This window comes from Oncorhynchus gorbuscha, linkage group LG15 (genome assembly GCF_021184085.1).
Source record: "Oncorhynchus gorbuscha isolate QuinsamMale2020 ecotype Even-year linkage group LG15, OgorEven_v1.0, whole genome shotgun sequence".
NCBI lineage: Eukaryota > Metazoa > Chordata > Actinopteri > Salmoniformes > Salmonidae > Oncorhynchus > Oncorhynchus gorbuscha.
In genome coordinates this window covers 41,638,995-41,666,979 of record NC_060187.1, presented here as the reverse complement: position 1 = coordinate 41,666,979, position 27,985 = coordinate 41,638,995, and the positions used below count along the sequence as shown (strand labels likewise).

The 27,985-nt window shown below is 43.8% G+C and overlaps 3 protein-coding genes across 3 annotated transcripts in view; all 3 read left to right on the top strand.

Annotated features, from left to right (window-relative positions):
• The first annotated feature begins 231 nt into the window (after nt 1-231).
• On the top strand, nt 232-4,559 carry LOC123997151 (calreticulin-like). The gene is made up of 9 exons (XM_046301244.1): nt 232-428; nt 1,184-1,285; nt 1,579-1,782; nt 2,029-2,123; nt 2,225-2,434; nt 2,770-2,883; nt 3,124-3,267; nt 3,347-3,439; nt 3,583-4,559. The coding sequence occupies exons 1-9, from the start codon at nt 242-244 to the stop codon at nt 3,778-3,780; spliced, it is 1,347 nt and encodes a 448-aa protein (XP_046157200.1). The 5' UTR covers nt 232-241; the 3' UTR covers nt 3,781-4,559.
• A 588-nt stretch (nt 4,560-5,147) lies between these two features.
• LOC123997150 (UV excision repair protein RAD23 homolog B-like) lies at nt 5,148-15,568 on the top strand. The gene is made up of 10 exons (XM_046301243.1): nt 5,148-5,405; nt 6,940-7,021; nt 7,145-7,224; nt 7,479-7,870; nt 7,962-8,008; nt 8,112-8,239; nt 8,558-8,747; nt 14,447-14,676; nt 14,888-15,034; nt 15,163-15,568. Exons 1-10 carry the CDS (start codon nt 5,337-5,339, stop codon nt 15,274-15,276), a joined length of 1,479 nt encoding a protein of 492 aa, XP_046157199.1. The 5' UTR covers nt 5,148-5,336; the 3' UTR covers nt 15,277-15,568.
• Nucleotides 15,569-17,940: 2,372 nt separating this feature from the next.
• The window catches only part of LOC123997149 (epidermal growth factor receptor substrate 15-like 1), a 35,815-nt gene continuing 25,770 nt past the window's right edge, over nt 17,941-27,985 (top strand). Inside the window, 15 exon segments of the mRNA XM_046301242.1 lie at nt 17,941-18,014; nt 19,128-19,169; nt 19,351-19,440; nt 19,970-20,017; nt 20,137-20,259; nt 20,455-20,517; nt 20,703-20,888; nt 21,052-21,297; nt 21,412-21,569; nt 21,651-21,777; nt 21,779-21,808; nt 23,420-23,508; nt 25,957-26,029; nt 26,219-26,380; nt 27,692-27,889. Of these exon segments, the coding sequence (XP_046157198.1) occupies nt 17,988-18,014; nt 19,128-19,169; nt 19,351-19,440; nt 19,970-20,017; nt 20,137-20,259; nt 20,455-20,517; nt 20,703-20,888; nt 21,052-21,297; nt 21,412-21,569; nt 21,651-21,777; nt 21,779-21,808; nt 23,420-23,508; nt 25,957-26,029; nt 26,219-26,380; nt 27,692-27,889 (1,662 nt within the window). The 5' untranslated portion in view covers nt 17,941-17,987.

The following is a 27,985-nucleotide window of genomic DNA, read 5'->3' as shown; positions in this document are numbered from 1 at the left end:
TGGCCCGCTCCTCGATGTGGAGGAGTTTTAGAATTTGCCTCTAACCGCTGGTCCAGGGTCAGGGGTTAGTTAAAGCTTTGGGATTGGGCAATCTGATGCCAGACCTGTGGTGAGGGACTACTTCGGCCTCGAGCCGATGTGTAATCCGAGCACTTCCGAAAGATAAATCGTGGTCTCATTTCATTGGACAAGATCTCGTCCAATGAGCCACGGCCATCTGTGCAGGAATAGGGAGTTAGAAATGATCATATTACCTGTTTCCTTCAGCGTTTATAACCGACTTTCAGTGAAAAGCAGCACACACAGTTTACCTGTACAGCGGGACGGTAAAACCATGAGGGTCGCAGTGGCAATATTAGCAGTTTTTGCATCGGTAGCTGTCACCATTGACGCTACTGTATACTTCAAGGAACAATTTCAGGATGGAGGTAAACGTGCCTTTTGTTTTTCTGATCATTCTTAAAATGTTTCTATATGATAGAAAATGGTTTGGGGATCAAGGGCCCATACGTACCTCTTTTCTAGGTCAATTTTTAATCAACCATTTATGTTCTTTATACCTGGAATAGTCCATATCCAGATTATGGACTCCATTATGTCATCTCTATTGTTGAAACAACTTTTCTGTAATGTGGAACATGAGCTCTACACCCTGTTCGCCATGTCCATTTTAAATGAGTGCATTTTTAAAGTGAATGGATGTCATATCATTATGGTCAGCCTTTTTACACTGATCACTGTGTAGAAAACACACCTTTTTTTAAATTAAGAAAAATACATTTTGTAATAGTATCAAAGGGAAATAAATTGTTTTCCCCCCCTCAAAATATATAATTCAGCAGTGCACTGATCTGATCATAAGAAGTTCTTTCACTTGGCTTCTTTGACAGCCTGCAGTATTTATTCAATCGTGTGATCTTTATTTAACTAGGCAAGTCAGTTAACTATTCTTATTTACAATGACGGCCTACCCTGGCCAAACCCTCCCCTAACCCAGACGATGCTGGGCCAATTGTGTGCTGCCCTATGGGACTCCTGATCACGGCCAGTTGTGGTACAGCCCGGGAACAAACCAGGGCCTGTAGTGACTCCTCTAGCACTGAGATGCAGTGCCTTAGACCGCTGCGCCACTCGAAATACTTCCCTAGATCCGGACTAATGAGATTGTAAATGTTGTTTTCAGATGCATGGAAGAGTCGTTGGCTTGTATCAGAGCACAAGTCAGACTATGGCGAGTGGAAACTGACTGCTGGGAAGTTTTATGGTGACGCTGAGGCCGATAAAGGTGAGCTGAATGGGAATATATTGTAGTTTGATCACGGCAGGATGTTTCATTATGGAGATTTTGCCAGATCCTTCACTAAGTCTTGAGTTTGCATATGCCAAATGGTTGCAAATGGCTCCTTAGATTGTGGATTGTTTGAAATGCAAATATATAAAATGTGTTCTCTGGTCTCCAACCCTATTCCAAATGTAATCCACATGACACAGTACAGTATCACTATGCATCACTCACCTCCTATACCTGGGTTCAATTAAACCTACTAATGCTAATGTGTCTTCTTACCTGTCTTCCAGGTCTCCAGACCAGCCAGGATGCCCATTTCTATGCTCTCTCCAGCCGCTTTGAACCCTTCAGCAACGAGGGAAAGTCCCTGGTGGTCCAGTTCACTGTCAAACACGAGCAGAAGATTGACTGTGGGGGCGGATATGTCAAAATCTTCCCAGCAGACCTAGACCAGGCAGCTATGCACGGGGACTCACAGTATTACATCATGTTTGGTGAGTGTGTGCAGAGCACCACTAAGTTTTTCTGACTGAGGAATGACATTTAGTCCGAGATGAATCCCTCTCTGTTATTTTCGTGACCCTCGGTCATTTACATTTTTGTCATTTAGCAGAGACATTCATTCAGTGAGACTTTTTTATTATAAATGCCTGGATTTTACTGGTAGATTCTGTATTTTACAATCAATATTCTGTACCTAACAATCAATAGGTTAAATTATTTAACCATCCATCCCACAGGGCCTGACATCTGTGGCTACAGCACCAAGAAGGTTCATGTCATCTTCAACTACAAAGGCAAGAACCACCTCATCAAAAAAGAAATCAAATGCAAGGTATGCCATTTTAAAATCCCTCAGCATTGCATTCCTTTACTGCATATTACCTGCCAGGTCTGACCTCTAACCTCTGCTGTTCTCCCCTTTTGTCTTTTCAGGATGACGAGCTGACACATCTGTACACTCTGATCCTGAACCCGGACCAGACATACGAGGTGAAGATCAACAATGAGAAGGTGGAGTCAGGCACTCTGGAGGATGACTGGGACATTTTGCCCCCAAAGACTGTCAAGGACCCCGAGGCCAAGAAGCCAGAGGACTGGGACGACAGGGCCAAAATCGACGACCCTACCGACACCAAGCCAGAGGTGAGCCTCTTTGAATGAAGAGATTTGATCGAACATAAGCCAGGATGGATATAAGTCCTATCAGAATCAGGTTTGAGAAATGTTATGCAAAGTCTACAGTAACATATAAGGAGAGGTACTGCTACTGGGAATGACAAGGCAATGAAGAGGTACTTTTTTGGACCCATTGTGTTTAACAAATGCTCTTCCTGCATTTAACAGTAAAAGGACTAAGGCCAATGAGCACAAGCTTTATTTGGTCCTGGTTTAGTTTCAGGAGTGATCTCTTTTGTCAAAGCACATTGTTTAGTTCTGTCACTGACCAAGTTGTAACTAATATTGAACTTTCTCCCTAGGACTGGGAGAAGCCTGAGAACATCCCTGACCCTGATGCTAAGATCCCTGAGGACTGGGATGTGGACATGGATGGCGAGTGGGAGCCTCCTATGATCCCCAACCCAGAGTACCAGGTACAGACTGAGTTTGTACCAGTTGCTGATAACACTTAAATATAACTTTCATGAATAAGTTATAAATGCTTATAAAACTTTTGTTAGTATATTCTAGAATACGCATGTATGCATAGCATATACTTATAACTTATTAAATAGAAATTTAACTATTTATCAGTGTTTTCCTTCCATGATTTAAATCTGCATTATACAGCTAGTGCACCACAGGTAGTCTTATAACTGGCCTTATCTTTCCAGGGAGAGTGGAAGGCAAAGCAGATTGACAACCCTGACTACAAAGGTGCCTGGGTGCACCCTGAGATCGATAACCCTGAGTACACAGCCGATGCCGCCATCTACAAGTTTGGCAACATTGGAGTGTTGGGTCTGGACCTGTGGCAGGTATGTTAGACCTCAGACAGTGAATGTTGTTGTTGAAGGGTAATTATGAGCTTGATGATAAAGTTACCTCATTTTATAGGTGAAGTCTGGCACCATCTTTGACAACTTCCTGATTGGTGATGATATAAAAGAGGCTGAGGAGTTTGGAAACGAGACATGGGGAGCTACAAAGGTAGGATTTTGTTATTATCATATGTTTCTGTTTTTCATAACTTAGTATGAGTTCAGTTTGATATAATTTTAAAATGTAAGACAAAAATATACCAGTCCCACAGCACTCTCTCTCTCAATGACCCATTTTCCTTTGCAAAACAGGCACCAGAAAAGAAAATGAAGGATGCACTGGAGGAGGAGGAGAGGAAAGCAAGAGAGGAGGAGGAGAAGAGCAAGAAGGACACTGCTGATGATGAGGGGGATGAAGATGAGGATGATGAGCCAGAGGATGATGACGATGACAGCCCAACGGAAGAGGAGGAAGGGGAAGATCCCAAGAAGGACAAGGACGAGTTGTAAATGAAAACGGATAGAGGACGTGTCTGTCCTGCCCGATCTCCTCGCCGATGGAGTGACTGCTGTGCATCATCACATTGAGTAATACCCTATGGACTTGGCACTCCTGTGAAAACCTATTTTTCAGGTGTAGGGGTGGGAAAGGGGCAGGCAATGTTTGCCTTTTTTAAGAGGTCCACTTTTTTTTGAAAGAGTTGAGGGTTGAAGAACTGGGTTGAAGTTTTTAGTTTCTGTCAGTTTAATTTAAGATATTTTCCCCTTTGTTCAGAATGTGGTCTATCATGTCCATGTGTCCTACAGTTGCTCTAGGTGCTGCTGCCACCGGCTCCCTTGCTTTTATCATCAGCTACCATCAGTTCATCCCTTCAGTGTCAAAGAAAATGATTATTTCCCCATATTTGTCATCAATCTTACCAGATGTTGTCTATGTTGGGAAACAAATCAGGGGCATATCAGTTGCTGTTTCTTTATAATTTTTCTCTAAATGATTTATTTTTATACAGTTGTATGCATTACTGTACTATACATTATTATTATTATTAACATCTGTTTAATTTATTCCCACAATCATCCTCTGTATGTCCAACCATTCCCATGCTCTGTGTTGTACATGTTGCCCCACAGGCCTTGCTTTAGTTGTATGGCAGCTGCAGAGTGACTGTATGAGACTTAAGGATCTAAACTGTGACTGTCTTTCTTTTTTTTTCTTTCAAAACATGCGACTGTCCCCATGGCACACTGTCTTTTGAGTTTCAGTAAATAAATGAAGCTTTTTCTTTCAATAGTACTGTTAAGTATTTCTAGTAAAGTTAGCTCCTGATTTTGTGATATGGGTTGGTCTTAGCATTTCTAAAATGGGGTTGAAGACCTACCGTAGACACGCTGTCAAACAATATCGAAGTGGAAGTCTCTAAACGTGTCTTGCGATGCTGATCTGGACAGTTACCTTGAAGGCTGAGATACTACTAAGGCAAATCAAAGTTGACACAGTAGAACAACATTTACATGAGTAGAGACACTCTTGACCATGCTTGGGTGTGTTTTCCCATCCTGAGGACACTCCGAAGGCGATGGGCCTTTTCGCCTAAACTGTATTCTGGGACGATCCATACACGGATACTTAAATGCATGCAATTTTGACATTACTCAACATATAACTCTTTGTTTCCATTATAAGTTTACAATTCCTTGACTGATACTTTTATGAATGAATATTTGTCACTTGTTTTAAATGCTTTTTTAAATCCCCCAAAATAATTTACTAACTCATTTTGTTTTAAGAGGTGAGACTAGACGGCATTTGATATTGGGTAAACCATGACATGACGTGCCATCGATGAATTTAGATCCACGAGGTACAGTATACCCCCTAGCCCCTAGCAGTATGTCTTGTCTCAGGCCGCAAGTAGATGGCGTCTGACTACACTACAACACAACCAATACAGCGAGATAGCTGAGTCACAGAACTAGGTAGGCTACTGTGGAAAAAGCAACGGTACAGAAACGGGTGTGAACACGGTTATAGAAGCACCTGGCAATTATCGGGAATCGTCTTGAAGATGTTGTCCATAACGTTGAAGACTCTTCAGCAGCAAACGTTTAAAATCGAAATAGATCCAGAACTAACCGTGAGTACTGAGTAGTGGAAGTTAGTGACTGGTAAATACGCTTGAGGCCGGGGGAGAGGGGCTTGGAGCAACCAGGGCCTTGGCCAATGCGATCTAATCAGGAGAGGGGGGTGCTATTTTATATCATGTTTTCCTTGTTTACATTGTAACTGTTGGGTGTTGGTGTCAAATCGCGATTTTCGTTGCGCTTGAGAGATTACTTGGCTGTATCCTCGTGAATGACGATGCAAGATTTCACGAGCCTGGTATAGGTACCACGGAGGCGCACTCGTGTACCCCTTTTTCTGGACTGTAGGAATTGGGTGGAGGGGGGCGTTCTGTACATTTGTTATGACAAATGTGTGTATTTGTTTATACACTTTAGGCCTACATCGAATTTGTGTTTTGTATAAAAGAGGCTGTTAAATTACCCCCCTCTAGCAATAACAGCAAATGAAAATGAGTAGACTTATAATAATAATATTAGAATAATAATGATAGTAATAATGAATAAAAATATGCATTTGATATCATCTACATTACAACTATTCATGTTCTCTATAGAAATAACGCCATACCCTATTAGTGGGCTATCGATTATTACAATTTATATTTAAAAAAAAAGATAATTACACCATATAATGACTGATTGCTGTTTTCAATACTTTTCTAGTGTCAACACAGTCTGCTTTGCATATTCATCTGCTCTATATATCTGGCTTAATTTACAGGTGATGTTTCCCCTTTAGAAGGCAACTACCAGAATACCTCACATAGCAGTAACCTCTAGGGTTCTACCTTAAGAGTTGCGTTCTACTATAGTACTGCTGTCAACGAGAATGCTTTCCCTGTCAACTCACCTGGTAAAAAGGTGTAGCTACATATACCTGATTAGCAAGACCCTGATTTGTTTAATCGGGTGTGTTAGCATTAGCACAGGTCTTGAACAAAAGCCTGCATACCCCGAGGGTCCACGGGACCAGAATTGAGCAACGCTGCATTAGTGTAACCTTTAGATGTAAATAGTAGTACTGAAAGTGCCCACTAAAGGCCTTAAGTATGACTGTGCACAAGCTATGATATCTGTTTTATAAACTCTTTCTCTGGGCCTATAGTGCTGATTGACTGGTTACATTACTGGCAACAACACTGTGGTTAGCAACTCCACAGCTCCGTTTTAAAACGGGAACGTTTATTACTGTATCATTAACTCGTGTAGTGAGTGTCAACTTTAAAAATACATTAATAATGGCTTATCACATAAGGGAATGTAGATCGATTGAAATGCATCTGTCTATAAGTGTATCTGTATACTTCCTCGAACGAACTCACAGCAAGGTGAAGTAATGACTGAATGTGAATGACAATTTTTTTCACTCCAAATCCCATAATCCTCAAGGATTCTGCTTTATGACTGAGATGAGACATATCATGTGTCACCATGTTACGTTCCGGAGAGATGGTCAGAATGTCCTGCCCATAGAGATACAACTAAATGGGCTCTATCTCTAGTCCTGTTTAACAGCTTGTCATTCTGTCATTCTGTTATTGGCAGGTAAAAGCCCTGAAGGAGAAGATTGAGGTTGAGAAAGGGAAGGTTGGCTATCCATCCGCAGGGCAAAAGCTCATCTATGCAGGTAAGCGAGGCATCTTATCTCTAACTGCATTGTTGGAGTAATCTTGACTATCAATCCGACACATCTGGAATGTTGTAGCCTATATATTTATTTTAACAGGTTCTTCTTGTTGGGTTATTATAGGCAAAATCTTGAATGATGACATACCTTTAAAAGACTACAAAATTGATGAGAAAAACTTTGTGGTTGTCATGGTTACAAAGGTAAGATTTCAACACTGTTTTACTGAATTGGTTGGTAACCATTCATATGTGAGGATAATATGGAAATGATTCCTTTATAGTAAAACTTGAATAAAGGACAAACAGGACAGCCATTAATGTGATAATAATACTGTCATTACATCGTTAATGATAGTAGAAGCAAGAGTTTATCATTTGTATTATCTAAAGATGAGATAGTTGTTTGTCGTCACTGTGGTCATCTCTGGGCAGTCCTTTCTATTGTCTCCCTACAGCCCAAACCTCCAGCTCCTCAACAGATTTCTCCTCAGGCAACCCCAGCCCCAGCCTCTAGCCCTGCTCCCGCCCCTGCACCTCCTGTTGTTTCTGGGCTGTCCCTGTCAGACATTACCTGTTCTACTTCTCCTGCCCCCATGGAGAACTCAACCCTCTCCCCTACACCCACACCCGCCCCTGCCTCAAACCCCACAAAATCAGTGGAGCCCTCCACACCCCCATCCCCTGCACCAGCCCCTGCTTCTATTCCCCCTGAAGCTCTGGGGGCCAATGCAGCCCCAGCTCCTGCCGCAGCAGCATGCCCCGTCCCTGTCTCACCCTCAGAGGACAAGCCTCACGGGGAGCACCCCGAACTGCCCCTCGCCACTACGCCAGCCCTCTCCTCCTCTAGGTATTGACATATGATAACATATTTTGGATGGCTACCATATTTTCTGTTCATAACTGTGTCTGTTTTAATCTATGTTTTTTTCTCTCAACAGCCTAGTTGATGACTTAAGTCTCTTGGAAGAAGCAGCATCGATACTGGGTAATGAAGAGACTAGTCTAATCTTTCACATCACAATATCATGCTTCGTCTTCCCGTTGATTTATGACCCTGTATCCTATTCCCCTTTCTCGCTGCGAGCCAGTGACAGGACAAGCGTATGAGAATCTGGTGTCTGAAATCATGTCTATGGGATATGAAAGGGAGCAGGTTATTGCAGCGCTGCGAGCCAGTTACAACAACCCAGACAGAGCCGTGGAGTACCTGCTAATGGTGAATTTCTATCCTATCAGTGATTTAATGGTAAATTAGTGTATTATTACCTGTAAGCAGTGGAGACAATTCCAATGTTACATTTGAAAACTCAGTGCCAGACTCTGCCAGTACTGACAATCTGAAAGCAGTATGCACACATAATACAAAAGGATTTTCAGTCCCAAAGCTGTACACAGTTCACGGTATGTTTATCCATCTATGTGCCTTACAATGAGAAGCTCTTTGATCACTTGCAAAAGAGCAATATAAATGCACTTCATTAGTATTACTTCATTTTCCTGAGGGATCATCAATTCTTCTCTCCACATCCTCCAGGGGATTCCGTCCGAAGCTGATCTTCAGCCAGTGGAAGCGCTCCAACACAGAGTTCTGGCCAACCTCAATCCCACTGCCCCAGTTCCTGCCCCAGCCTCTGCTCCAGCCTCTGCTCCAGCCTCTGCTCCAGCCTCTGCTCCAGCTCCTGATCCAGCCACAGATATAGCCCAGCCCCCACCAGCAGCCACCAGTGAGACCCCCCCCCCCCCACTTTTACCAGGCCTATGTCGCTCTCATACCAACCAATCATTTCTCTGGACACACACTGCCATGCCCGAGTCCTGGCTGTTCTGCCGCCTTAGGCGATACAAAAGAGGTGATGCCCTCCTTTCCCCGCAAAAATAGAATAGTGTAGCTTACGGTGTCGGCCCACAATGCAATTTTCTGAAAGCCCATCCATGTCGTACCGTTTGTAAAACAGCATTTACTTTATTTAGCCTAGTCCTGATTCCTGATCAACGCTTATTAAAAACCCATAATATTGTCTATTTAAGATCAGCATATCATCTATCCAAGTTTATCAGGAGTTATTTTGCACTTTACACAGAGGGAAACGCAGAAGTATTTTCTTCGCTATGATCAGCTCGTCAAACAATTGACGAATAGGCCTACAGTTGAAATGACTGATTCGTTACAATTTAGCCCACAGAGTGAAACTCTCGGACTGCAGTCGTGAATAGCTTCATTTTATTCCATATTGTCCATTTTATTTTGACCTGATCTGTTTTTAGGATGTGGTGTTTGTTAACCTTTTACTGCAGGGGGCGAAAATCAGGGTCATACAGAGTGTTTCTCGGTAGTCGTAAACAAATCGACTTTGAAACAAAAGTATTCACCTCACACATATGGTTATGGGCTTAAAAAGATAAGACACCTGTACCATGTCAGATATAGAGTTGAAATGTATTACATTTTGAGTTTGCATCCCGATATTACACTTTATATACATCACAGAAGACTGAAATATAGCAAAACCTTTGTCGTAAAAAACAGTAATTATTTATTAATGATAAAATTACAGTAATTATTTATTAATGATAAAATTATGAAAAATCTGAATAATATTCCACCCATGAGACCAAAGAGGGCACTTTTGGTCATTGACTGCAGGAAAGGGCTACCATTCAAAGTAATGTTCAAATCCCCCCCCCCCATTTTTTTGATAGGGCACCATTTAGGCTATTTGATCCGAGACATGCATGATGTAAAAAAAAGGTCTGTCCCATAACTTTTTCATGAATATGGTCTCCAGTTTGTAGGCTACAAGTAAGCATTTCACTGTTAGTCTAGTCTAGCGACTCCTGTGCTGGGCCGGGTGCAGTGCCCGCTGACACGGTCGCCAGGTGTACAGTTTTTCCTCCGACACATTGGTGCGGCTGGCTTCCGGGTTAAGTGGACATTGTGTCAAGAAGCAGTGCGGCTTGGTTGGGTTCTGTTTCGGAGGACACACAGCTTTCGACCTTTATCTCTCCCGAGGCCGTACGGGAGTTGCAGCGATGAGACAGGACTCTAACTACCAATTGGATACCACAAAATTGGGGAGAAAAAGGGGTAGATTTTTAAAAATGTTTACTAATTTATTACAAATGAAAAGTTGAAATGGCTTGAGTCAATAAGTATTTATCGCCTTTGTATTGGCAAACTTAAATAAGCTCAGGAGTAAAAATTTGCTTAACAAGTCACAAAATAAGTTGGATGGACTCACTCTGTGTGCAGTAATAGTGTTTAACATGATTTCTGATTGACTACACATTATCTATAAGGTCTCTCAATCAAATTTCAAACAAAGATTCAACCACAAAGACCAGGGAGTTTTTCCAATGCCTTGCAAGGAAGGGCACCTATAGGTAGATGGATAAAACTTTTTTTATTTTTTTTAAAGCAGACATTGAATATCCCTTTGAGTATGGTGGTTATTAATTACACTTTGGATGGTGTATCAATACACCCAGTCACTACAAAGTTACAGGTGTCCTCCCTTACCTAGTTGCCGGAGAGGAAGGAAAACACTCAGGGATTTCACCATGTGGCCAATGGTGACTTTAAAACAGTTACAGAGTTTAATGGCTGTGATAGGAGAAAACTGAGGATGGATCGAAAACATTGTAGTTACTCCACAATCTAACCTAATTGACAGAGTAAAAAGAAGGAAGATTGTACAGTACATAAATATTACAAAACATGCAAAATATTACAAAACAAGGCACTGAAGTAATACTGCAAGAAATGTGGCTAAGCAATTAACATTTTGTCCTGAATACATGTTTTGTTTGGGGCAAATCCAATACAACACATTACTGAGTAGCCACTCCATATTTTAGAGCATAGTGGTGGCTGCATCATGTTATGGGTATGCTTGTAATCGTTAAGGACTCGGGAGTTTTTCAGGATAAAAAATAAATGGAATCGAGCTAAGCACATGAAAAATCCTAGAGTAAAACCTGGTTCGATCCGCTTTCCACCATACACTGGGAGTTGAATGCATCTTTAAGCAGCATAATAACCTAAAACACAAGGCCAAATCTACATTGGAGTTGCTTACCGATAACAAAGTGAATGTTCCTGAGTTGCTGAGTTTTGACTTAAATCAACTTGACATTTTTTCAAATGTTTATTTGATTTATTTCACCTTTATTTAACCAGGTAGGCTAGTTGAGAACAAGTTCTCATTTGCAACTGCGACCTGGCCAAGATAAAGCATAGCAGTGTGAACAGACAACACTGAGTTACACATGGAGTAAACAATTAACAAGTCAATAACACAGTAGAAAGAAAGAGTCTATTGTGTATACATTGTGTGCAAATAATTACAATTTTGCAGATTAACACTGGAGTGATAAATGATCAGATGGTCATGTACAGGTAGAGATATTGGTGTGCAAAAGAGCAGAAAAGTAAATAAATAAAAACAGTATGGGGATGAGGTAGGTAAAATTGGGTGGGCTATTTACCGATAGACTATGTACAGCTGCAGCGAACGGTTAGCTGCTCAGATAGCAGATGTTTGAAATTGGTGAGGGAGATAAAAGTCTCCAACTTCAGCGATTTTTGCAATTCGTTCCAGTCACAGGCAGCAGAGAACTGGAACGAAAGGCGGCCAAATGAGGTGTTGGCTTCAGGGATGATCAGTGAGATACACCTGCTGGAGCGCGTGCTACGGGTGGGTGTTGCCATTATGACCAGTGAACTGAGATAAGGCGGAGCTTTACCTAGCAGGGACTTGTAGATGACCTGGAGCCAGTGGGTGTGGCGACGAATAGGTAGCGAGGGCCAGCCGACTAGTGCATACAGGTCGCAGTGGTGGATGGTATAAGGTGCTTTAGTAACAAAACGGATGGCATTGTGATAAACTGCATCTCGTTTGCTGAGTAGAGTGTTGGATCTATTTTGTAGATGACATTGCCGAAGTCGACGGTCGGTAGGATAGTCAGTTTTATTAGGGTAAGTTTGGCGGCGTGAGTGAAGGAGGCTTTGTTGCGGAATAGAAAGCCGACTCTAGATTTGATTTTCGATTGGAGATGTTTGATGTGATGCTGGATGGAGAGTTTACAGTCTAGCCAGACACCTAGGTACTTATAGATGTCCACATATTTTAGGTCGGAACCATCCAGGGTGGTGATGCTAGTCGGGCGTGCGGGTGCAGGCAGCGAACGGTTGAAAAGCATGCATTTGTTTTTACTAGCGTTTAAGAGCAGTTGGAGGCCACGAAGGAGTGTTGTATGGCATTGAAGCTCGTTTGGAGGTTAGATAGCACAGTGTTCAAGGACGGGCCGGAAGTATACAGAATGGTGTCATCTGCGTAGAGGTGGATCAGGGAATCGCCCGCAGCAAGAGCAACATCATTGATATATACAGAGAAAAGAGTCGGCCCGAGAATTGAACCCTGTGGCACCCCCATAGAGACTGCCAGAGGACCGGACAGCATGCCCTCCGATTTGACACACTGAACTCTGTCTGAAAAGTAGTTGGTGAACCAAGCAAGGCAGTCATCAGAAAAACCGAGGCTACTGAGTCTGCCGATAAGAATATGGTGATTGACAGAGTCGAAAGCATTTACATTTACATTTACATTTAAGTCATTTAGCAGACGCTCTTATCCAGAGCGACTTACAAATTGGTGCATTCGCCTTATGACATCCAGTGGAACAGTCACTTTACAATAGTGCATCTAAAAGGGGGGGTGAGAGGGATTACTTATCCTATCCTAGGTATTCCTTAAAGAGGTGGGGTTTCAGGTGTCTCCGGAAGGTGGTGATTGAAGCCTTGGCAAGGTCGATGAAGACGGCTGCACAGTACTGTCTTTTATAGATGGCGGTTATGATATCGTTTAGTACCTTGAGCATGGCTGAGGTGCACCTGTGACCGGCTCGGCAACCAGATTGCACAGCGGAGAAGGTACGGTGGGATTCGAGACGGTCATTGACCTGTTTGTTGACTTGGCTTTCGAAGACCTTATATAGGCAGGGCAGGATGGATATAGGTCTGTAACAGTTTGGGTCCAGGGTGTCTCCCCCTTTGAAGAGGGGGATGACTGCGGCAGCTTTTCTATCCTTGGGGATCTCAGACGATATGAAAGAGAGGTTGAACAGGCTGGTAATAGGGGTTTTGACAATGGCGGCGGATAGTTTCAGAAATAGAGGGTCCAGATTGTCAAGCCCAGCTGATTTGTACGGGTCCAGGTTATGCAGCTCTTTCAGAACATCTGCTATCTGGATTTGGGTAAAGGGGAACCTGGAGAGGCTTGGGCGAGTAGCTGCGGGGGGGGGGGGGGGGAGCTGTTGGCCGAGGTTGGAGCAGCCAGGAGGAAGGCATGGCCAGCCGTTGAGAAATGCTTGTTGAAGTTTTCGATAATCATGGATTTATCGGTGGTGACCGTGTTACCTAGCCTCAGTGCAGTGGGCAGCTGGGAGGAGGTGCTCTTGTTCTCCATGGACTTCACAGTGTCCCAGAACTTTTTGGAGTTAGAGCTACAGGATGCAAATTTCTGCCTGAAGATGCTGGCCTTTGCTTTCCTGACTGACTGCGTGTATTGGTTCCTGACTTCCCTGAACAGTTGCCTAATTGCAGGGACTATTCGATGCTATTGCAGTCCCCCACAGGATGTTTTTGTGCTGGTCGAGGGCAGTCAGGTCTGGAGTGAACCAAGGGCTATATCTGTTCTTAGTTCTGCATTTTTTGAACGGAGCATGCTTATCTAAAATGGTGAGGAAGTTACTTTTAAAGAATGACCAGGCATCCTCAACTGACGGGATGAGGTCAATATCCTTCCAGGATACCCGGGCCAGGTCGATTAGAAAGGCCTGCTCACAGAAGTGATTCTATGGCAAGACCTGAAAATGGTTGTCTAGCAATGATCAACAACCAATTTGACAGAGCTGGAAGAATTTTGAAAATAATAATGGGCAAATGTTTCACAATCTAGGTGTGGAAAGCGCTTAGAGACTTACCTAGAAAAACTCACAGTTGTAACCGCTGCCAAAGGTAATTCTACAACGAATTGACTCAGAGGTGTGAATACTTATGCAAAGTTAGATATTTCTCTATTTCATTTTCAATGCATTTGCATAAATGTCTAAAAATATGTTTTTACTTTGTAATTATGGGGTATTATATATAGATGGGTAAAACAAAAAGTACTCCATTTTGAATTCAGGCTGTAACACAATTTTGGGGGAAATGTCAAGGGGTATGAATACTTTCTGAAGGCACCATATATACGTTTTCATTGTTTTTAGGCAGAATTATGTATGGTGTTATGTGTTGTTCGAGGTGTGTCTTGGTCAGTTTAGTTTGGAAAATGCAGCACTCGTCAATCTACCACCCTAGGCTGCTCATTACTCTGTTTCATAGAAGTTTTTGAACTTTGTGCCCATTCTTGTTTTGGAACAGGCGCAGTGTCTTCAACCCAGCAGCCCCCCTCGTCTGGTGTGCTGACCGGTGGGCTAACTGGTGGGCTTACTGGTGGGCTTACTGGTGGAGGTACTGGGGGTGGGAACCCTCTGGAGTTCCTGAGGAACCAGCCACAATTCCAGCAGATGAGACAGATCATCCAGCAGAACCCAACTCTTCTTCCTGCCCTGCTCCAGCAGCTGGGCAGAGATAACCCCCAGTTGCTGCAGGTTAGTGGGGAGACCGGACATCCCAGTGTCTGCATGCTGTCTCTCTCCATCCACGTAGCCCTGCTTATCAGCTTAGCTTTCCAGACACAAGCTGGACTGATGGAAGGCTGGGGATATTCTGTGGTTTAGATTCTGTTTTGTTTTAGCCTACTAAAAAGGAAATCCTATTTCTATTCGTAAGGGTTAGTAGGGAGATGTTCTTTCTTTGCAGCAAATTACCCAGCACCAGGAGAGGTTTGTGCAGATGCTGAATGAGCCTCAAGGAGGAGAGATGGTAGAGGAGGGCGCTGAGGCCCAGGGGGCGCCACAGACTAACTACATCCAGGTCACCCCACAAGAGAAGGAGGCCATCGAGAGGGTAGGAGTATTTATGGTTACTAATTATGATTTAACTCATGAAATATTACGTTATCTATTGGTATGCTCCCTGTGTGTTATTGGTTATGTGTTTCTGAGCTGACTGTTGCCAATGTGTTTTCGTTACAGTTGAAAGCCTTGGGATTTCCAGAGGGACTTGTCATTCAAGCATATTTTGCATGTGAGAAGAACGAGAATCTAGCTGCCAATTTTCTGCTCCAACAAACATTTGATGACGAGTGAACGTGCCTGCCTTGGCATGAAGGGGAAGAATGGAGGGCTAGAGAATGAATAATAGTGCTCCAGAATGTGCTTTTGAAGGAAGGAGTGGAAAAAGTTTCCCAAAGTGACTGGTCTTCCCGGATGCTTTTCATTGGACAAAGACGTGATGTGTTGTTACTGTCAGCTAGGCCTTCTCCATTCTGAGTGTTAGATCTCCATGGGCTCTCTCTCTCTCTCTCTCTCTCTCTCTCTCTCTCTCTCTCTCTCTCTCTCTCTCTCTCTCTCTCTCTCTCTCTCTCTCTCTCTCTCTCTCTCTCTCTCTCTCTCTCTCTCTCTCTCTCTCTCTCTCTCTCTCTCTCTCTCTCTGCTCTCTCCTCTCTCTCTCTCTCTGTCCATCTCTCTCTCTCTCTCTCTCTCTCTCTCTCTCTCTCACTGCTGCTATACCTGCTCCTTGTGCCGTGTCCATCTATAGAGTTACAGTGGGCAGCTTGCCCTCACCATATACTTGAGTGTCCTGTGATAAAATGACAAAACCAGCAAAATGGCCACGGAACTCAAATGTATTGTTTGTTTTCTAGGCCCGAGGCTGCGAATCCGACATTTCTCGACCCTCCGTTCTGACAGCTAAAGGTCCCGAAGCTTCTGCGCATGTGTGTGATTCTCTACTCTACTCACAGTCTCTGCTCTTCTAATACAGAACCCCCCCCCTCCCCCTTCACCTTTCTCACTGTCCATCGTGAATGATAATTCTTTCATTTTTACCGGTGAAATGCCCATGCACAATCTGCATACCAACCTTGTGATCTCAATCAGTTTCATGGGGACATGCATTTAGATCTTCTTATACCGTGTTGTTTAGAAATAGCCTACAGTGTTGTTTAGAAATAGCCTACAGTGTTGTTTAGAAATAGCCTACAGTGTTGTTTAGAAATAGCCTACAGTGTTGTTTAGAATTATGTAGAGTGATTGAATTTTAGAGCAGACGGTACTTAGTTTCAATCAAAGCAAATATTATGCCTAGTGGAGCACACTTGTGTTTTGGCCACATGAGAGAAAAGTCCAACCCTTCACACAATCATCTTAAAATCTCATACGGAATTAGGTGTTTTTGTTGTTGTTGTTGTCTTACAGTAACGTTATACTATGCTATTATATTTGGTCCTGTTATGTTGAACACTATCATTATGTGACGTTGCAGACTTCGATTCAGCTTTGATCTAACTTTAGTAATAAAGCCCCGTTGGTTCACCAGAGCAGAGAGTAGCCTGTTCTCTATGAGTAGAGCGGAGACTGTACGTAAAGTAGAGAATGTGCAGAAGCTTCGGGACCTTTAGCTGTTGGGAAGAGGGGTCCAGAATCCGCAGCCACTCCGTTTGTTTTATTATTTGTCTCCACAACGCTTCTTATTTCTTTCAGCTGATCATTACTGTCCAACCTTTCCAATATGTTTGGGATATTTTGCCAATGAAGTGTCCTATTAATGTTGGAGAGTTGCTTTGTCACTTTTGACTGTATTTGACTGTTACAAAGGGAACATTTCTTTGTAGAAGAGAAGGATGTTCTGTGATTGATGTGTCATCGTATTAAAATATTATAACACTGTAAAATGAGACATGGTAGATGGTAGGGAATACTGGATTTGGTTCCAGATGTGCCCCAGTGTATTTTCACTGTAAGGTACCAAATGATTTTACAAAAGGAAGTTTTAGCCACATTGTTTTTGTTTTCTCTTTTTTCCCGATATCATTGCTCAACAGTTGAAGGCTAGTTGAAGCTGAAAGTCAATTGAGCCATGTCATCACTTTAAGCATATAACAAGATTCTGCTCTCTCTGGACACTTTTTGTGTGTGTGTTTTGATGGCCCCTGATCCTTAATGTATTATATCAAAAGAAATCATGCTGCAAGTTTTTTAACCATGTAATTGCTCTTTCATGACCCGTGGTTTGTCTCATTTTGTTGAAGAGTAATTGTTTGTTTGTGCAAAGTCATGTACAGCTTTCAAAGGTCTATCGTTAGTCGATATGTATTTTTGTTTTTGCATAGATGAGTGCTATAGGATTTACGTTGCCTATCAAAAGTAAACACCCATCTCATAAAAGGTGCTAGAGTGAAGGTAAGTCCTGGAAGTCCTGTAAGCCAAAAGAAAACAAGTAAACATCCCACAAAACTGGCCTTGGCTTTTCATTTTTCTCTTGTGTGTAGATGGGAAAGATTGACCCAGCAAAGTTTCTGACTGTACGTGGAGTTGATTTATGCTTTTGCAAAAGGAAGCACTTTAATGTGAAGACTGTTGCTCTGAGATATGTAGGGTTGGATAATTGCATGAGTGTATAACAGAGGCTCTAGCTGAGCTATGGCATGCTGTGGAACGACAGGAGTGATGATTTCAGCATCTAAGTTTTAGTTTTTTTGTTTTGTTTTCTTTGAAACTACAATAAAGCAAAAGGGTTTTAGACTTAAATGCACCACTTGAAGGTTTATTTAAGGTTATTATTTCAGCGTTATGTCAAATAAATAGCTTTTTACAGAGCTTTAAAATTGTGTCATTGATTACAAAAGGCCTTGTGTCTGGAAACAATATGACAATTTCCACACATTGAATGAGACTGTCATGTCAATTAATTCACGTCGTTCATCAGGGCCTTGCACGTCGCAAGCGTGTCCACTAGGTGGTGGTGTTGTCTACGAGCTGGAGGGTGTACTGTGTGCGTTCCCGCAGCAACAGGGAAGATGGCTGCACTCGCATCTCTCACCCAGGTAATGTAACAGGAATTAAGTAAATATGCGGAGGACATTCAGTCAAGCTGTTGTGCATGCCGATGAATGAGCTGCAGTTTTTAGTGGTGTGCTTTTAATCTAATTTGAAAGGAAGAAGGGGGTGTTTAGCTAGCTTGCTACTAGAGTATTAGCTGGATGGGACAAGGCCTTATCAGTAACGATAAGCTGGCAGATAGTACGGTTGACTAGCCAGCTGGCTAGTGGGCTAGCTACCGCTAGCTTACTTGCAAAATGAACAAGTTAGCTAGCTAGCTAATGATCGTTAGATGAAATATAATTATAGGAATTTTTAATTAACATTTCAATTTTGACACAAGACAAAGGCGCAAGAGTTATGCAACCAGGAAAGACCAACGTATTGTAACGGTAGTGCTAAACAAAACTAGCTAGCTAAACGGTCTGACTACTAGGGCATCAGTGTAATAACACAGTCACACGAACAGTTCATGTAATACCATTGTAGCTATATAAGAATGTACTAAAAGGCGATAGGTGTGTAACGTTAGTGAGTAGTGAAACCAGGTGGCTAGGGTATAACGTGGTTATGTGATGATGGATGATGGATGATGACTGATCAGGTTATCTGTTTACGGTGCTGGCTACATTGGCTGTTTTTTTGCTTCAGTAAGATGCCGCAATGTATTGTCCTAACTTGTAGATCGTTTTTCAGAACACAAGCTATGTGTTGTTTCAGCCAATTTTGGGAATCACAATCTCAAGAGTTTGCACCAGGAGTCACAGAGGACCAATTTTGGTTCAATCACATTAGCTACATGATGCTTCTAGTTTTTCATCTAATGACATAGATAGGCCTTTTGCCAACTTACAAGTTACATTATGCTTTAAAGAGCTCCTCAAAAGGTACTCAAAAGATTTAAAGCCTTTAGATGACATTAATATTTGATGACATGGGACAGGAAATCCCTCTCTGACTTTTGGTTGTGATAAACCCTTAAGTGGATTTTTAAAGGGGAAGTCCAGATGTCAGTAATAGGTTTTGTGGGGTGTGTCACGCTATTTGACTCAAGACAATGGTTACCAGCAGCTATTTGAAATGATATGACTAATCTGAAAAACCTTTCCCCCAATCAGCTGTCAAGTGGGAACCCTGTGTACGAGAACCTTTATAGACAGGTAAAACACATGTTATAGTTTGGTTATTACATAGGCTAGTCATATCAACATAGATTGAGGAGAATTGAACTTCTTTATTGTTCAATGGCTGCATTAGACAACACTAAACGCATTCAACAGCACAGTGGAGGTGTAGATAGAAACATGTTAACAGTTTGATTTGCTGTGTGGGTTTTGCAAGGTGGACCCAGGAAACACGGGGAGAGTAGGGCCCACGGAAGCTGCGTTGTTCCTGAAGAAATCGGGTCTTCCTGATGTCACGTTGGGAAAGGTAGGTACTGTGTGGTGCTGCTGGCCACTGAAAGCTTTGGGCAGCGGCATACCCAAGGGAACAGTCTCTGACACTTTAGACTGATAAACTGCTCTGAAAGCAGCCGACAGTGACCAGCAGGAAATCATGTTTATTAGAGTTGTCTATGTCATCGAGGAGTAATACGACCGTCGACATACATGCGCGCATTGCCTCATTCAGTAGCCCCAGAGGAATATTACTGGAATAGATGTCCACATCTTACGTCATTGCCTGGTCTGATCAGATCAATGTCTTTTATATATCAGAACCTTTGGGGAGTGCAGTTGTTTCAGCTCCGTTTGTATCCAGATGTTGTATTGTTACCTTTTGTTTGTCATTCTAGCTCTGCACTGATCCACATTTATGCAGCTGGTTCAAAGGGAATTTTATGCAGATTGCTTGTTATTTCCTTTGTACACTTTCCCTAATGATTATTGCACATTGAGGCTTTACCTGATGTTTTCTAAGTTAGGCCTAATCCTCTTGTTTGTGTTTTGTCTCCCCTCAGATCTGGGATTTGGCAGACCCAGATGGGAAAGGGTTCTTGGACAAACGGGTAGAAAATGAATCATTTCCTCTATGTGTGCGACGCCTTTGATACTGGGACCCTTGAGGGGAATTGAGCTGCTATTTGTACACCCATAAACAATGCCATTGTCCCGTCTTCTCTTATAGGGGTTCTATGTAGCTCTGCGGTTGGTGGCCTGTGCACAGAGCGGACAAGACGTCAGCCTCTCGAGTTTGAACCTCACTATCCCTCCCCCCCAAATTTGTGAGTACAATCCTCACTACACACAGGTTTCACGATAGTTTTAGGATGAGGGGATTTATGCTAGGAACACAAGCATTTAGCTACACCCTCAATAACATCTGCTGAACATGTGTATGGGACCAGTAGCATTTGATTGGATTTGATTGATATGTTTGGTTGGGAGATTGTGAAGTAAGGTGTTAAAGTTGAAGGTTGTTTATTTGGTTGTTGGGGTACAGAAGGACACTAGCAGCCCATCTCTCAGCACATCATCCGTCTCTAGTGAACCCCACTGGGCTGTGAGGGTGAGTCATGTAGAAATCACCCTGGACTATGTGTTTGTTTGATGAGAGCATACTAAAATGAGTTTTTGTATATTAGAACAATTGTATTTTATTGTGCAAAAACACAGAACAGAATTCAGAGAATCATGAGTTTACCTTTGCTTGTCAATGGCTTATTGTTATTTTTGGTTCATTTCCTATTCCAGCCTGAAGAAAAGGGCAAATTCGACGGCATATTTGAAAGCCTTGCACCAGTCAGTGGACTCCTCTCTGGTGACAAAGTAAAACCAGTTCTAACCAACTCAAAACTACCTCTGGACGTGTTAGGAAAGGTTTGGGATCTCAGTGACATTGATAAGGATGGACATCTGGATCGAGATGAATTTGCGGTGGTAAGGTTTACGCCAGTAAATCGTGGAATGATTGTGGAATGAATAGATCTGAATAAACAAATGTTTCACAGCTCATATTTGCCTGTGTATGAGATCGTACCGCCTCTTTATCACTAGTAATAAGTGTAACTTCCATCCCCATCTTTTGCCTTCTGTTCTCCAGGCCATGCACCTGGTCTACCGGGCCTTGGAGAAGGAACCGGTCCCCTCTGTTCTCCCCTCCTCTCTCATCCCTCCAAACAAGAGAAAGAAGTCATTGGTGGGCTCCCTTCCTGGCATGGTGCCCATGTTGCCCGCCAGCCCCCCTTCCCCCAAGGACAGCCTGCGCTCCACGCCTTCCCACGGTAGCATGAACTCCCTCAACAGCGCCGGGAGTCTCTCCCCCAAATATTCTCTAAAATCTGCACAGGTAAACACACACATACGTTGAGCAAGCTGTCTTGATTGGCGACAAAGCAATCTCTTAACTTGTTAGTGTGTAATGTGTTTTAACATATGTCATTTCCCTCCCCGTGAACGTCAGCACTCAGTGAACTGGGTAGTCCCGGTGACAGACAGAGGGCGCTATGATGACATCTTCCTGAAGACAGACTTGGATGTAGATGGCTTTGTCAGCGGCATGGAAGTCAAGGACATCTTCATGCACTCAGGGCTTCCCCAGAATTTACTGGCACACATATGGTAGGAGAGACTGACTGATGCCACCTGATTCCCTGACTGAAGTTGACTGTATTACTCATGTTGTTGTTATTGTGTGTCCAGGGCCCTGGCAGACACCAGGCAGATGGGGATGCTGACGCGGGAGCAGTTTGCTCTGGCCATGCACTTCATCCAGCAGAAAGTCAGCAAAGGCATGGACCCTCCTCAGGCCCTGACCCCTGACATGATCCCCCCCTTCAGAGAGGGGCACTCCCGTGCCAGTGTGTACCACTCCCTCCCATGTACGCATGCACGCACCACACACATGTTCAAGAACACACACACACACAGAGCTTTTATATGAATTTTCAAAACTTTTAGGGGGAATAAACATTTAGTTCCATTCCAAATCCTATTTTCCCTTAACCTAATAAAAAAAAAAAAATCCCCTGACACTAATCTTAACCCTAAACCTAACCATTAAGCCTAACCTAACATTCAAACAAATACAGAACACGGATTATTATTGTTTTTCTACCTTGTCGGAACATTTTGGTCCTGATAATGTAAGAAAACACACACACACACTTTCTACTTTCGTGCGCAGACACACTTAAAGTGCTTGTATTTCCACTTTGTGATGGCGGTTATCAGGTTTACCTGTTCAATTGTTGGGAGCAAATATAGAGTACAACTTCCTTTCTGTTCATACACTTTGAGACAAATGACAGTTTAGGGAGATCTAATCGTGTGTTAATGTCTGGGATTGACACTCAGTGTATCTCATGGCTAGGAATCATTCTTGTGTTCAGTAGTAGCTCTTCATCCCCTTGTCTCTATCCACAGAGTATGTCTGGGTACATGACTCCCGTGGGCTCTGAGGTGGCCGCTCTGTCTGAGATGAGGCGGGTGAGTCCCATGTTTAGCTTGTTGAAAATGCGTCTGAATTCCCAATGGTCCTGCTTACAGGTGCTTGGTTTGAAAGATGGAAGGGACAATACAGTTGTAGGATCTTCATTTGATCATCACCCTGTTGCAGGAGAACTTTCCTGCAATGCAGGACATTTAAAACGCAGTAAAAAGGCTTCTGAACCTTGTGATTTCCACTGTGGAATCTCGGCCTTAACGAGAAATGTATCGACCCCTACAAAAAAGGTACAATAATTATAATCCACATAATAATTCACAATTCCTGTTGCTGCAGGATGATTATCAAATTAAGATCCTACTATCTGAGACACTCTGATAACAAAGTATTGTGCTGTGGAGAGAGTACCTTCTTGATGGACAATAACTATTCATTGATTGATTTGGTATGAAAGTATATTTACGTGGTTTGTATGTGGTTTGCAACCTGGAGCTCTATGAAGTGATGTGCTTTGTGTGTTTTGGAGGCTCCTAAACCTCGTTGATTGCTGCTGTCCTGCTCTAGTCTGGTGCTTAGACCCCACCAAGAGCTTACCGCACACTGTTTTCTTCTTTACCCAAACCTAAATGCTGCTGAATGTCGCTTTCTGGGTTATATCTCTGTAACAGCAAATAATGTTCAAGTTCTGGGTAGGTAACTGGCGAAAAAACCCGACAAATGCTTTCGATGGCTCGCTAGACAGAATCTCAAAGAGATGCAAAGCATTTGTGAGAACCCAGTGACTGTGAACGGTGGTGTGACTTGACCTCCTGAGTTTTCTGACCGTGGCGGCGGTGAACAACTCCCCTCAGGCCTTTTTCACCCTCGCCCTGTCACCTGTTCCTCTGTGGTGCTTCCTTCCCTGTTGTCTCCGTCTCTTTACCATGGTTTGGTCTGGATGGTTTGGTGTCGTGGCAACTCTGGCTCTCTCTCAGGTCAGCTGAAGAAAGGGGCTCACTTTCTCTTTCTGTCTGTTCATCCACAGGACAGCTCCAGTTCTGTGGGGTCAGGGTCAGAGTTCACTGGAATCAAGGAGCTGGACGACATCAGTCAAGAGATCGCTCAGCTGCAGAGGTGATTCACAACACAAATTTTCTTTCAAAGTGATCACAAGATGGTTTTGGTTGAACTTATTCACTGTTGTTTGTGCTACTGACAAAGATGCCGCAAATCCAGAATATTAAAACACACAATATCACAGAGAGTCTTAAAGGATGTGGTTTTCCAGATGTCTAGTCATTTTTCTTTGTCAACTTTTTCTAGCTTATATCACCCTGTATGAGTTCCACCTTTCATTTCCTTGTTCGTCAATCATCACTCAACAACTTGATTAAGTCAGTGCAGTTTTAGCAATAGTTTAACCTAAATGGAATAAACAGAGCAACTATACTCTATAAATAAATCGACTATCTACTAAACAGATTAAAGTAAGCATTCCATTTGAAACAGGCACAGTATAGATATTAGGTTCGTCATGATGCCAGTCATTTTACTAACGATACGATTGCAGGCCAAGTACTGTATCACGGTAGTATTGCGGTACCACGCCAGTGTCCTAGCGTCCGGTTCGCCCCCGGCCCCGTTTTCCAAACATTATGTGCATGTTCTATACAAAAAACCTGTCATGGATATTCACACTTCATAAAGGCCTGACTGTGATTTGGCTGGAGGACTGGGAGGAAGGGATATACATGCATAATGATCTGCATGTCATTGTGTCAGTAAGGGAAAAACACTGCATGAAACCTTTACTCTTCAGCTAACACGCATACACACTCTCCCTCCCTCCCTCCCTCCCTCCCTCCCTCCCTCCCTCCCTCCCTCCCTCCCTCCCTCCCTCCCTCCCTCCCTCCCTCCCTCCCTCCCTCCCTCCCTCCCTCCCTCCCTCCCTCACTCCCTCACTCCCTCCCTCCCTCCCTCACATACACACTCCCTCCCTCACACACACACTCTCTCCCTCACACATTCTCTCCCTCCCTCACACACTCTCTGTCTCCCTCACACACACACTCTGTCTCCCTCATACACTCTCTCTTTCTCTTACACACTCTCCCTCTCTCCCTCACACTCTCTCCCTCCCTCACACACTCTCCCTCCCTCACACACTCTCTGTTTCCTTCACACACTCTCTGTCTCCCTAACACACACTCGGTCTCCCTCACACTCTCCCTCCCTCACGCACTCTCCCTCTCTCCCTCACACATTCTCTGTCTGTCTCTCCCTCACACACTCTCCCTCTCTCCCTCACACACTCTCTGTCTGTCTCTCCCTCACACACTCTCTGCCTGTGAAATGATATCAAATGCTCGCCCTATCGCAGTGGATGGAAAAAGAGGTAGCTTTAGTAATATGAGTCATATTCTTTTTGAAGCGTTTGAGCTGCATCCCTGCTCGCCACCACGCCAAAATGATATTTAAAAAAACTGATGGAGGAACAGATGTGCAGGGAGAGTGGATGCAGAGAAGCAGGTGAGTGATGGCTGGAAGGGGTTGAGGCTGGCTGATTACAGTTGCCACACGTGACCTTCACATGAATGTGAAGTAGACGTTATTGAACCTGCGCATACAAGAGACTAGTTGCTGTTGCTTGTGTAACGGTATAGCTTCCGTCCCTCTCCTCGCCCCAACCTGGCCTCGAACCAGGGACCCTCTGCACACATCAACAACTGACACCCACGAAGCATCGTTACCCATCGCTCCATAAAATCCGCAGCCCTTGCAGAGCAAGGGGAACCACTACTTCAAGGTCTCAGAGCGAGTGACGTCACCGGATGAAACGCTATTAGCGCGCACCTCCGCTAACTAGCTAGCCATTTCACATCGGTTACACTTGCACCACCGCTAACTAGCTAGCCATTTCACATCGGTTACACTTGCACCACCGCTAACTAGCTAGCCATTTCACATCGGTTACACTTGCATTTTTTTAAACAGAATTTGTCAACCAAACTGACTTTATAAACATTTTATAACAGGCACAAGCGGGTTCTTTAGATCTGTATGGCCGAGAAATGATAGGCTCATACGAAACGGGGTTCTAAAACGTTTTGCATAAGTATCGTGGCGTTTTTGTACCGTGATATTACCGTGGTACCGGTATACCGTGCAACACTAGTAGATACTCCATGTGGAACACAGTAGAGTAGGTGATCAAATTGACATTTCAAAAGGAGAAGAATGGTAACAGCCGGGTGTGGATGAGTCCTTCCCTCTCAACCTCATCCCGCCTCATCCCCCACTCCAACCCTTTTTTAAAAATGTGTGTATTTGATCAATCTTTTGTTTTCACCACTTACTCTTCATGCTGCGTCAGCACTCTTGCTTTTACACACTGGAGTGCCCTCAGGTAACCCTCTCTTGGCTGTCCCAGTCTGTCCTTTTTCTTTTGTCGTCATTTTGTGTCTTGAGGGAGAGAGGGGTGAGGAAGAGGAGAGGGAGGTGGAGGAGGAGGGGGGCGGCTGGCTTTTTCTCCCCTGTGGCGCTGTGTGTTGATGGGGGGGGGGGTGTTTCCCTCTCTCTCAGGGAGAAGTATACCTTGGAGCAGGACATCAGAGAGACAGAGGAGGCCATCAGACACAAGTCCTCGGAGGTGCAGGTCAGCAGGCGTACCATTTCCTCATGAAAAAAGGGAATTGGGGGTTTTTGACACACCATGTGTTTTTTAATGCCGTATACTGCTACTCCAAATGGAACGAGGTTGTGCAGCACCGTGTCCAGAGTTCCCTTCTCTTTTCCCAGATTGTCATTGTTGTGCTGATTACATGTGTGTCTGCGTGTTCGTCAGGAGATGCAGAACGACCTGGACAGAGAGACGTGCAGCTTGCAGGAGCTGGAGGCCCAGAAGCAGGAGGCCCAGGAGCGGCTGGAGGAGATGGACCAGCAGAAGGCCAAGCTGGAGGACATGCTCAACGACGTCCGGATCAAGTGCAATGAGGAGTCCCAAATGGTGAGAATAAGGGATAATGGGAAGCAGAGGAGTTTGACAGTGGTCTGGTAGTAATCATGGAAGCAATATAGCGATCGTGCTTGTAGAAAAATTATAGAGTTAAAAAAAACACAGGAATAGATTGCTTTTGATAAATAATGTTTTGTTGTTGGATTTAACTGCCGAAAATGCTGTTATAGAGGCCATTTCCTTAGTAGGTGACATCAAGAGGTCAGCATGTGGGAGAAGTGTGTGATGGGGTGATGTCACTGTTAATTAGTAAGCGCGACATTCATTTGAAACTTGGCCTTTGGCTTGCTCATATAGAGCGGCTGCTACCTGTTTGCTGTTTGCTGAAAAGGGTGCAAGAGGGAAGTTCGTAAACGCGGCTTGAGGACTTTCACAAGGCGCTGCCTGAAACCAACTATCATCAACCACAGAGAATGGGCACATAGAAACCAAAGACTGTACAAAATATCAACGTAGCCGAGCTTCCGCTCTTGTAATTTCTTCGGCCCGAATGCAGAGGGGAGACGTCGTCGTGTTAGCTTAGCGTCTCCTGCTCGTTACGGCATACTGGGACGATGTCGATGTGAACGTGTCAACGTATTTGAGATGTTGGCAGCTGCGTAGGCTATTGTCATTGAGCGTGGCATCATACCGTTAATGTTTGATCCACAACTCTCTGTCCACCGCCGTTGTTGGAATCTACAGGGAAGCCATAACGTTCCCAAACGGAAGATAGAGGATCCTCCAATTCTGGTTTATCGCCATCGTACAGAACTATTCTGAATCAAAAATATAAAAAACATTCTGGTTGGCTGGGCCAGGCTCCCCAGTGGGTTGGCCTATACCCTCCCAGACCCACCCATGGCTGTGCCCCTGCCCAGTCACGTGAAATCCATAGATCAGAGCCTCATTTATTTATTTCTATTGACTGATTTCATTATATGAACTGTAACTCAGTCAAATCTATGAAATGGTTGCATGTTGCGGTTCTATTTTTGTTCAGTGGTAGTTCCCGGGCTTCGACCTCACAAAAGAACAGTTTGAAGTGCCCCGATTAGGAGTTGAATTTTGATTGCAATGTTTGCATCCATTTGTTTGAACGGAATAGCCCGAGAGAAAGAATTCAGCTCAGATTTACTCAAGAGGCATAGCCTTCAATGCAGTGTAGACATAGGCTGTAGGCCTACTGTTACATATGTTTATGTGTTGTACCGTTACAGCCCTACAGCCTACACTATCAATCTGGTAGGCATCGCATTCATCCTCCACTTTCTCCCACCCCCCCCCACTGTCTCTTGCTGTCAATCTCTTTCTCTACCCCAGATTTCATCCCTGCAGAATCAGATCCACTCCCAGGAGACTGACCTGCACAGCCAAGAAGAGGAGCTGAGTCGAGCCAAGGCAGACCTGAACCAGCTGCAGCTGGAGGAGAGCCAGCTGGAACAGAGCCTAACGGCTGGCAAGTTCCAACTGGAGACCATCATCAAGTCCCTCAAAGCCACCCAGGACGAGATCAACCAGGTGAGAGAGAACCAGGTAGAGGGAGAGGAGAGGCAACAGACATGCCCCCAGTCAGATATGCAGAAGTCCCAGACACCTGTTGCGGTTAGGGTTAGG